We start from the raw sequence: 11,336 nt of genomic DNA, 5'->3' as shown, positions 1-11,336 counted from the left end.
CATAAAGATATTCATTCTGTTCGAGAGATAGAAATAATTTTTGCGTGATTTCTTGGTGTAGTACAGCCCTCCTAAATTGTAAGGCTGTAATTAATGTAGGATAAAGTACACGAATCATTAAGTTTATTCACTTCATTCCTTGTAGAAAAGTTAATAACTTTATATCATTATTTGTAAAAAGTTAATAATTTTACAATGCAATTCTTTATGCGGTATAAACAATTTTAAGGTATGCAGTTGAATGGATGAATAATCACATTGATAGTATGGTATTATATTGACATAGTAACACAGTAATATACTCGTCCTATTTAAACACTATTTTAGAAAGCTCATCTATCATCGTTTAATTAAACACTATTTTAGAAAGCTCATCTATCATCGTTTAACGTTCTAGTACGATAGGTTTCTTCATCCAGTTATAAATGTTGTTGTCTTCAGCTGAATTTCTGTTTCATGATGTATAATTTCTTACAGGATTGACAGCATCAACACATACGAGTTTACCGAAAAGCGGACAATTGGGTAACTATACACGTTACAGTACCAGTGAACATCTTTCTTCAGGAAGTAACAGTAATTCATCACATTCGTCGTCAGTTACCGATCAGCATAGTTCGCACCCTATGGTTCGCTTTTTTTTGTTGGCTTTCATTTACTTTGTCCTTTTGATAAAGTATTATATATCTCAGTGAAATTATTGAACTTTTCAGGATTATGCAGCTCCTGTAATTCTTGATGATGATGAATCGGGTGATGTCCCGGCACCACCCATACCTGACCGTCCTGCTCGTACCATATCTATTGTAAGTTCATTTAGTTCGTTAATTAGTTTATAAAGTTTGTAATTATTTTATGAAATTCGTGGTTAGAGTTTGTGAAGTTTGCAATTACAAAAAACATACGGAGGAAGCGGTGCAATCATCTCTGAAGTTGCAGTGAAGAAGATCCTAAACAGTGCTTGCTGTAAGCTAATAGTGCTTGCGGCAAACATTGGATTCTTGAATCTTTTTTGGATTTATTGCATTACTGCTTTGCTGTTTCACCACGTTTCAGATCAGTTTTTCATTCAGAAGGATAGCTTGAAAATTGAAATTGCATCTCTTATAAATTTACTTGTGTGTTTCATTATTTTTTACTTTACATAATAGGTGATTTTTTCATTACTTTACATAATAGGTGACTATTATGTAAAGTAATGAAAAATGTAAAGTAATTCATTACTTTACATAATAGGTGACTTATAGATTACTTATGCTGTTTATTTAAAGTGAATCTATTTTAGTATACGAAACCAAAAATGGATGAAGAGAAGATAGAATTATGTATGAACAATGCTTTAATAACCGGCGGTCATTTTGGTCTCACTAATCGATCAACGGGGCGTCGAAAAAAAATATCTGATACCGAGGTGTTAGCCAAATTACGGACAATTGTTACTATTGGAAATCCAGATCGGAAATATCAAAAAGTGGATAAAATTGGTTCTGGGTAATAGGTTTTCATTGTTTGCCAGCACTATTTCTATGCTTACTTTTTTTGAAAAGCAACGGTAGAGTGATCATTATATGCTGAAACACGATAAAAAAAGGTTTTCAGATGGTAAAAAAGTGAACACGTCTTGAAACTGAAAATTTGGTTCAGTTCCTTTAATTGACGTCGTTTATCGTAAAATAAGTTCCATCTCTCATTGGAGAATGGGTACATTTTAACTTAGTCGAATCGTATTTTGTTTGTTAGTACATTTGATCTGTGAATCTTCTTTGATGATTTATTGGACTGGTTCTAAAGTCAATTTTTTTCAAGGCTTTCCTGAATAGGGGGAAGTATTGGTCACATTTATATATAATTAATTAAAGTGAGTTTAATTAACGCTTCATTGTAGGGCATCGGGATCAGTGTTCACAGCAATCGAAATCAGTACAGGTGCGGAGGTTGCAATAAAGCAAATGAATTTGGCACAGCAGCCTAAGAAGGAGCTTATTATCAACGAGATACTGGTGATGCGTGAGAACAAGCATGCTAATATCGTTAATTATCTTGACTCTTATCTCGTCGGTGACGATCTTTGGGTATTTTTTTTCCATGTGTTATTTCCATTATAAATCGTTCAAACCCTTAACATTTTAATGTTCCTTTTCAATCTTGGAATTCCTGAAAACATCAGATTTACTACCCAGAAGAGTTGGTGTTATTTGATTAGTGGTAGAAAAGCGGAGCGAACGTGAACTTTTAAATTAAGATCTGATAAAAACAGAATGGGTTTTTCGAAAGAGATTTGTTTTAATATTTTCTGAAAAGAAGATCATGCTGGAGATAAATGTTGCTACCGGATAAAAATAAGTTTGACATGAGCGATTTCATTCATATCGATGAAGATTAATTTTAAGACATAGAAATTTTTGCATTATGTTCAATAATAAACTTTCTACGTGTCAACTTGATAGTCTTCGAGAAGTCAGCTAATGTCTTTCCTTACTCTTCACTCATCTTTTCTTTTTTTTCTTTTTCTATGTTCTCATATTTTCTATGTTCTCATATTTTCCTTTTTTTTCATATATATCATATATATTTTTCTCATATATATCATATATATATACACATTTTCTATGTTCTCATATTCAATTAATATAAGCTGTATAATTCATTTGGTCAAGTGGATTGAAGATGAGTGAGTTGGAAAGACTCCTGAGTTCTATACCATGGAGCATTTCTAAAATTGCATTTCCTTGCCAAATAAGCCGGACTGTCATCGTGTAACCAAAGATGTGCAGTTGTGCAACGACAAGGGAAATTATCGAGACAAGCACGTTGCAGTTCTGTAACTTGTGCATCGTAGCACTGTTACTAGAAATGGCTTGTTCTACAGTTTGAAAAGAACGTCATTATCTATATATTGTTAATTAGAGCAATAACTGCTTTGCAAAATACATATCTTCCGGGGTGTTAAAAAAACATAGTAAGTGTACTGCATGCTTGAAATTTTTTGGCTATAAAAGCCGTCTTCCATCCACAAAGTTCTCAGAAGCCCTCATTTTGAGAGGCCGCATTTGCATGGATGTAGCTTGAAAGCTTGTAGCCTAAGATGACGTTTGAGGAAACTAAGTATTGTTCTTGTGTGTATGAAGTATGATATGTCTTTTCAGGTGGTAATGGAATATCTGGCAGGTGGTTCATTGACGGATGTGGTAACAGAATGTCAAATGGAAGAAGGAATGATTGCCGCTGTGTGCAGAGAAGTGAGCGTTTCCAATATTGTACTTCAGCTAATGGATTAATGCTTCCCATTCCCCGTAATCTTTAGTTTTTGTGAGTGATCTGTTTGGTAGGTCTTCTAGTGGTGATATCTCCATCTCTCAACTGGTTGATTCTCCATTGAGTTGGTTAATGAATAGCGCAATTTGAAAAGAATAAGAGTTCAGTGCGAAACTATTTGTGAAACTGTCTTGCAATAGCCCTTTAATTATACTGCAGGTACTACAAGCACTGGAATTCCTTCACAATCGACATGTGATTCACCGTGATATCAAATCAGACAATATCCTTCTTGGGATGGATGGCTCCGTAAAGCTGAGTATGTCCAGTTATCCGTTTGTTTTTTTAATGTAAGAATTGGAATTTAAGTTTGTTCGTTTTCCTTAAATATTCCTTTATTACAGCTGATTTTGGATTCTGCGCACAGATAAGTCCAGAACAAAGCAAACGTACAACTATGGTTGGCACTCCTTACTGGATGGCTCCAGAGGTAGTGACTAGAAAACAGTACGGGCCCAAAGTTGATGTTTGGTCACTGGGCATAATGGCAATCGAAATGGTAGAGGGCGAACCACCATATCTGAACGAAAACCCATTAAGGGTAAAAATTTCTTCATTTTCGGCTTTCAAAAATGATTTTCTGCTTAACGGGTACTGATGGTTTAGCTTTCTTATCTACTTGAATGTTTAATTAGAATTGTAAGAGCTCTTACTGTAATTTTACTCTTTACAACATACAACTCAACAATTAATAAATACAGGCCATCTATCTGATAGCGACGAACGGAAAACCAGATTTTCCATCGCGTGAAACACTCTCACCTTCATTCCGTGATTTCATCGATTGTGCCCTGGAAGTGTCGGTGGATGAGCGTTACTCGGCCAACCAGTTGCTCACTCATCATTTCTTGAAATGTGCCAAACCACTTGCCACCTTGTATCATTTGATCATTGCCGCGAAAAAGAGTATTGCCGCTTCAACTTAAGCTGATTTTCGTTTGCTTACATGAAATTCTATTTAGTTAACGCAGGGCTTATCGAGGAGTACATCACGTTCCAGGCATTTCAAACACCATTTCGATATTTACTGGTATTTCCAATTAATATTTCTAATTTATAATCCGAAATTCTAAGGTACTTTAATTTGTAATTTTAACTTTTTTTTTTTGCATATCCATTCGTTTTGCGGTACATTACCATGCACCGCAATATGGACCTAAATATTTTTTATGTTATTATGTTTCGTTTAACCATTTAGTCGACACAAAAATGTGAGATGCGTTTAGGCTGATATTACTTAAGGTTGACTTTTACAGTGTCTCTTTTATTGCAACATTGTCATATTTTCTGCAATGATTCGTAGTTCATTGCTCAACCTGTTCATTTCCATATTTCAATTTTCTTATAATATTTTCCAAATTTTTGTCTCTTTTTCATTGTTAGAACTGTTCTGCTCTCTAATGCTTGCTTGTTAATGAAACAACATTAAGTATACATTAATGCTTTTCAGACAGATTTGTTGGCTTCATAACTAGCGCGTTTTGTGAGGTGAAATATTTCGCTGTTTTATCTTTTTACGTTGTCAGGTCCTTAGAATGTACGTGAAACTTAGAAAAAATCGGATGCCATTTTCCCTAATTTTTTTTTTGTAAATCATTTCATTGTTACTTCTTTTATTATGTGTTAATCTGTTTTCCATTGTTACTTCTGTTTAGTGTATTTGCTGCTAGCTTGGTCCTGTTTTAATGAATTTTTCAAATACTGACCGGCAGATGCCTCCCATTTACCATTCATTGCTTTACATTTATTACCGCTTATATGTCATATCATTTCAAAATATTGTACGTAAATTTGTTGTTATATTGCTTTTCTCCTTTTTCAACTTCAATAAATTTGTTATCAGTAACTTAAATTTGTTATCTTGCGATCAATATCAACACTTGACAGTGCCTTCTCAACTTCCTTTAGAACTTTAGAGCGGTATTCCATTATGCTTTATTTATCCTTTATCACTACATAGCAAACCAGGTTTCTTGACCATTGTTCTGCTTATGGGGAGTTATTACTTTATTGGACTGGGGTCCCGTCTTTATTTCATATTAATTGATACGGGAAGAAGCTATCAATGCTGTATTTTAATGAAACAGGTGTTTTATGGTGAAAAAAGACGCTTCTCATAACGTAATGAAGATAGGACCGTGCTACCAGAGTTTCGCGAATCCATCCAATGTAACACGTCCAATTTCATAAAAAATTCATCCAATTTCATAAAAATTAATTTCTGGATCTTCCCGCTCTCCTTCCTCACGCTGAGATACGGAATCGTTCATGCTATCAGTATGTATCATCCTTTATATATAGTAGCCTGATGATTTATTTTATAGTTCATTTCTTAGCACTTTCTGCTTTGAGCCTATAAGAATCAAAAATCAAAACCCGTGAATTTGCCGCTTGTGGTCTCGACTGATGAGTAGTACGTATCCGAACGACGTGTCTTATGAGTGTGGCTGTGAACTGAGTAATGGACATTAAAAGGATGCTCCAAAATGAGGATGCTATGGCAACCAGAATCAGCTCATTTCAGCCAAATGAATAATCACAAAGATTTGTCGCGCATGCCGCTCTCGGTTGTTAACGGCTACCTGTTCTTACTATAATATTTCTTCCACAAGCTAGTTCGTTTCATGTTAGACTGATTCAGTCAAAATATGCATTGTTGTTTTCCGAAACATCATTACTTCCTACAGTTTAGCCATGTTAAATCGTTTTGTGAATCCTTTTTAACTGAAACAGACGAAATCTCGGATGATAAATTTTAAAACTAAGGCTGTATTTCAGCATAACGGCCGGAAACAATCTTACGGAATCTCGGCTCCACGTCTTCCAACAAATACTTTGTAGTTTACTATTTGATTGTTTGCAAACGCTATGTATTTTGGTGTCTCTAATTAATGCCTCACCGGTAATCAATATTGGCCTAATTTATGCAAATACAACAATTCCAAAGGCACCCGACTTTTTGCAAGCCGGTCTACATGATGTATCTGGTGCACAACCTTCCCAGGAGTATCAGTTTAGGTGAGATTTGCTGATCTCTCATTAACAAAATGAAGCTAAATATTTAATAGGTCACACCGTTCAGATATTTCAATGGATTTTACGATGCTCAAAACGTTCTCATTTGCTCTTCGACGATGGTTAAATTCACAAATAATGAAAAGGAAACTGTGAGCAGAAAGAAGCTGAAAAGTCTTTTACTACATTTGCGTAATGAAGCACAAGAATAAGTTCCCCACATCATAACTATTCATTTTCGCTCGTGGAATTCCGGTTCAACTGATGGTTACAATAACATTCAAAAGCAAAACAAAAAGTCATCTCTTAAAAATCGTGCTGGACAGTTTTCTAGTATTATTGATATCATTCACATCGATCAAATATTCAAGTTTTGCTGAAATATTTCCAAAATAGCTTTTCAGGTTGTTACCAGTACCATCGATGGGTTGTTTCAAAAGCAAGTATAAAAGCAATGATGCAGCCATTATCGCGGAAATGTATTACGAAAATGGTCTTCAAATGCTTTTTGGACCAGCCTGTGACAGTGGTGACTCAAATTTAGTTTTATATCATTGAATTTTATAATTTAATAATTCATAAACTTCATCTTTCAAAGATTTCTATGTCTCAAAGATTTATACACATAATCGCTCTATCATCTTTATTCTTTACTATTTGTTAAGGATTTACCGCTTATATAGTAGTGAATTTGAACAACTAAGTTTTTTTCTAAATTGATTTTAAAATTGTTCCCACCTGGCTTCATCATTTTAATGATATTCATGTCTGTTATTCTTTTGTAAAAGTTTGCAGAGTGGTTTGGTCATTGAAAAGTAAAATCTACAGGGTCCAACCAGACATTAAATTTCTTTTTAGACTTGAATATTGTTGGGAGGTTAACGAAAGAATGGAACATTTTACAGTTCAATTTTCGCAATGAGTATTTTGACAATGACCGCAGTTCCGTTGTGCAGGTTTACCTTTTTGCTAACAACTTACTACAGTACCATACCGTGAGAACTCAAGTGAATAAAACTTGCTCCACATGCATTTCTGCAACTTTATTCATTGAGTGAGCTTTGCGTGAATCACGTGAAAAGCCAGTTTTATGATACAGTTTCTTGGAAACGTGTATTTCTCGTACGCTACTACGTTGTTTTCTATAGGTTTCTTTTCAGCCTTTTAAAACTTAAAAATAATGTATCTTACAGACATCAACTATTTCCTCACTGAATGCCGCATTCAATTTGGTTGCGTTCTTTAAAATAATGAGTTGGGATAAGGTAAGACGATTTCGATCCTTTTCACCTGTTGCTCTTCAGTATCATCTATGATGCACTCTCCACTTTTTCAACAGTTTGTAAATTATTTTCTGCTTCTCTTCTGTTAACATTTTGTGTCCTTTGTCCATTTGAATACTTCTTTCTATCGTTCTTCATTATATCTGTTAAACGACAGGTAGTATTAATTTGGTCAGTGATAGCATTTGACGACGAAAATACCACCAAACTTAAAATTGCAAATATCCGGACGATATTCAAATTAAACGGTATTTCTCTACTAAGCGATATTCGAGTAAATACAACCGATGTAACTCGACCACTGGTGGATGTGTTAATGGGAATTAAGAACACTTCCAGAAGTATATTTCAAATTCTACATTTTTTCATAGTTTCGTTATGCAGGCAGCACACGGTAGTAAATAGAATAGCTTGCATGAGTACTTTCTGTTATCAAAACAGATAAGCATTCTTTTAAATGTTTCTTGGGATTTTTAAACTTTCAAATATTTCAGTTTGGATTCCGATATTTGGATATTATCTTCATGATTATATAGAATTTTTGGAAGCTGTAAAACAACTTAGCCTTGACCCAACCGTTTATGTTATTGTGCTCTTGGATTTTTTCGTACTTGGAGAGTTTAAGCCACCATGGATACTTCCCAATAACGGTATAAATGAAACTATGAAATTCTACTTCGATGGAACTATCATTGCAAGTTTCTTAAATGATTTATTTAAGTGTTTCCTAATTTTATTGTATTTGAACTTGTGTGACAGAACTAGAATTCGACATTTAAAGTTTGTACGGCTGTATAAATTTAAAATGAATTATACTGTCCCTTTAGATTGGTTGAGGAGGTACTAAATAAACTTTTTGGTTTCCTGCAAAGAAGCTTGCTTAATCTATTTTATTTGCTATATTATTTGCTTCAGCTTATCAATAATTATTATTCATCACACAATTTATCAATCATAAAGCGCAATATTCCAGCAGGCAGCAATGATGTAAACTTCTTTTTGAAAATATTCTAACTTTTGAATAATTTGCGAAATTATAATTATTCTCGACGAACGAGGAATGAAGTTTAGAGGTGGCTAAATGGTTGTAAGAACGGAAAATTTTGGTTTTCACTTCTGCCAAACCTTACAAAGTTTCTCAGATAATAACAAGGCTTTTATTAGTATCATTTTTTTCCTTGAAATCCTCCATTGCAATAATATAACAGTAAGCTAACCTACTGATCTTTTCTTATCATATTTGAAAATCTCGTACTTCAGCTAACGATTATACTGTACACTCAGCTCTATGAATCAGCATGGTTACTTTCCACACTTCTTCGAAATGCTTTTCAAACATCACGAAATTTCAGTGACTCTAAACTACTCGAATCACTGATTGACATGTTTAAAAGCAACCATTTCACGGGTTCGTTATAGTTTTAATTTGAATATAAATAGTTCCTTCTTATTTTTTATGAAATATAATATGATGATATCATGTCTTCCACATGAGTTTCCCTTCGATTTCTTCAAAAACATACAAAACTAAAACTTAAGTCTCTGGTAAGGTTGTCTTCGAGAAGTTGGAAATGAATGTTGCAGGACCATTTGGCCCAATATGGTTAAACCAATATGCAGTTCGGTTGACTCCGTTTCAAGCTAAATATGTTGAAGTTTTTCAAGAAGAACCAGTTAGCATTGCGGAGTTGTTTCTGACCAAAGAATGTGACTCGGACCTGGCCAGAAAAAAAGGAGCTAATGGACGTTGCATTACTTTGGTGAATTGTGTTTCATAAAACCTCAACAGTTATTTTAGAAATCTCAATTTCAAAATTTTGATCTTTTTATCTTCAGAAATGGAAAGAAATAAGCTTTTTTTGCATTTTTTTTTTTTGCAATGCAATTTGCACTTTTTAATGATTTACGAGTTCGAAATTTTTAAACTTCCACTGGTAGCTCTCTTGCTAATAGCCCCAGTCGTCGTTGCAGGCGGAAAAGACTACTTCCCACACTTGCGACAGGGGATTAATAATTACTGGGTATGAAATGACAGTTCATTGCATTGATGCTTCTCAGTAAGATGAAACAAAATAACTAATACCAGATAAATGAGGTAAATGGATACTCTATTATTGGCGCATTTTTGTGGAGCTGAAGTCAACAGACTTCTAATAGTTAGAAGTATTTAGATCCCATTTTACTTCAATTCCGTTTTGGAAAACTTTCAGATTGGTAAAATAACCGATTATAATACAACAATAACAAGGCATTTTCCAGTGGATGTGCCTCTATGCGGTTTCGAAGGAGAATTGTGCGACTATATGGGGTAATGCTGATTCAAATACTCTGATTAACTGAAAGGCAATGATAACGATTAGACGAAGAAAGTGCTAATTGTGAAACAGCTTGATAAAAGAGATTAACAAGCGGCATAATACTCATTTTATATGATCATGTTTCAGGGGCGTAGTGAAAATCTTCCTGATCATAGTGGCATTCATTTTGCTGTTATGTGCTTTTTTTGCTTATCGGAAATCGTAAGTTTAGCTGGTTTTTTAGTTTCTCATTTTAAAATTTCAACTTCTCATTTTTTTAACCGATTTTTTATCTTTTTAATGTCTACTAAGTACAATTGCAATTATTTGAGAATATATTAAGTTAAATATTTGAAATATATCTGAATGTATTCGCAGAAAAAGTGGTGAGACGTCAAAGATGCCGTGGGCAATTCCTCATCAGCTCCTCAAGTTTGTTAACATCGAAACATCTTCGGTAAATATTGTTGTTATCGAGTAGCAGCTTTTTTCCTGTTTGATCTGTCAATTCATTTTAAACTGAAGAAAAAAACAAGGTGTTAAATTAATGCTTAAATAAAAAAGAATCATAATAAAATTTTTTTTGGCAAATAGCTGAACTCCAATAAAATTTGGTTCATAATTTACAGATAATGTCCATGCAAAGTGCACAGCAGCAAGAGTCAAAGATGAAATTGAAAGATTTATTGTGCTCGCGAGAGTTTGCAATGACCGAATTTGGGGCAGTGATTGTGGAACCATATGCACTCAAAGCAGGATTATTTTTCGATAGTTCGGATGTTGCACTTCTTCATCAGGTAATGTAAATGAGAGATTGATAGAGTAATATGTTCGATATATGCAAGTTAATAACTTGCATATATCGTAACTTGGAAGTTAGTTTGTGATCCAGAACAAATCCATGTTTATATAAATCTAATTTTGCTAGTAACGTTGTTAGTTTTGAAATAAAATAGCATTAACGAAAAAAAAACAGTAATTCCCATGATTAATTGCTGAAATAATTTGCAAATATATGTTTGTTGTAGATGAAACAGCTGGTACACGATAATATCAATCAGTTCATTGGGATATGCTTTGACAAACGAACCGAATTCTATACAATTTGGAATCATTGTTTCCGTGGGACATTAGCTGACATGGTGTTTTTTAATGCGAGCACGGGTCCGACAGATAAGCTGAGCAATGATAACAAAATTGGTCCAGCATTTCAACAAAACTTTAAGCGAGCTTTTGTTCGTGATATTATTCGGGTCTGTTTTCATTATGGCCTTTTAAATCTGATGGATGTCTTAGTTGCTAATCACAATGTACGAAGATTTCTTCATAATCTTCGAATGTAATTTTGAAGAGGATTTTGTAGAACTCGAATTTTGGTCGATCTTTCTAAAATCAAATTTCTTCAAATGCAAAATCTTGTTCAGTA

At 33.9% G+C, this 11,336-nt stretch overlaps 2 protein-coding genes across 2 annotated transcripts in view; both read left to right on the top strand.

Moving 5' to 3' along the window:
• LOAG_18674 (STE/STE20/PAKA protein kinase) overlaps nucleotides 1-4,393 on the top strand; it is a 9,569-nt gene extending 5,176 nt beyond the window's left edge. The window contains exons 6-13 of the mRNA XM_020451338.1: nucleotides 478-629; nucleotides 714-806; nucleotides 1,286-1,491; nucleotides 1,886-2,072; nucleotides 3,147-3,239; nucleotides 3,475-3,574; nucleotides 3,660-3,856; nucleotides 4,017-4,393. Coding sequence (XP_020304886.1) covers nucleotides 478-629; nucleotides 714-806; nucleotides 1,286-1,491; nucleotides 1,886-2,072; nucleotides 3,147-3,239; nucleotides 3,475-3,574; nucleotides 3,660-3,856; nucleotides 4,017-4,241 — 1,253 coding nt within the window. The 3' untranslated portion in view covers nucleotides 4,242-4,393. The remainder of the gene's footprint in view (nucleotides 1-477; nucleotides 630-713; nucleotides 807-1,285; nucleotides 1,492-1,885; nucleotides 2,073-3,146; nucleotides 3,240-3,474; nucleotides 3,575-3,659; nucleotides 3,857-4,016) is intronic.
• A 1,408-nt stretch (nucleotides 4,394-5,801) lies between these two features.
• LOAG_18673 (RGC/RGC protein kinase) overlaps nucleotides 5,802-11,336 on the top strand; it is a gene marked incomplete at its 5' end in the record, with an annotated part of 10,413 nt that continues 4,878 nt past the window's right edge. Inside the window, 13 exons of the mRNA XM_020451337.1 lie at nucleotides 5,802-5,899; nucleotides 6,094-6,333; nucleotides 6,735-6,859; nucleotides 7,189-7,286; nucleotides 7,524-7,595; nucleotides 7,771-7,954; nucleotides 8,108-8,263; nucleotides 9,198-9,373; nucleotides 9,824-9,921; nucleotides 10,058-10,132; nucleotides 10,289-10,367; nucleotides 10,540-10,707; nucleotides 10,939-11,163. Of these exons, the coding sequence (XP_020304885.1) occupies nucleotides 5,802-5,899; nucleotides 6,094-6,333; nucleotides 6,735-6,859; nucleotides 7,189-7,286; nucleotides 7,524-7,595; nucleotides 7,771-7,954; nucleotides 8,108-8,263; nucleotides 9,198-9,373; nucleotides 9,824-9,921; nucleotides 10,058-10,132; nucleotides 10,289-10,367; nucleotides 10,540-10,707; nucleotides 10,939-11,163 (1,794 nt within the window). The remainder of the gene's footprint in view (nucleotides 5,900-6,093; nucleotides 6,334-6,734; nucleotides 6,860-7,188; nucleotides 7,287-7,523; nucleotides 7,596-7,770; nucleotides 7,955-8,107; nucleotides 8,264-9,197; nucleotides 9,374-9,823; nucleotides 9,922-10,057; nucleotides 10,133-10,288; nucleotides 10,368-10,539; nucleotides 10,708-10,938; nucleotides 11,164-11,336) is intronic.

The sequence above is a fragment of the Loa loa genome (assembly GCF_000183805.2).
Source record: "Loa loa unplaced genomic scaffold supercont3.438, whole genome shotgun sequence".
NCBI classification, from domain to species: domain Eukaryota; kingdom Metazoa; phylum Nematoda; class Chromadorea; order Rhabditida; family Onchocercidae; genus Loa; species Loa loa.
Note: the sequence above shows the minus strand (reverse complement) of the source record. Positions and strands in the feature narration are given on the sequence as shown.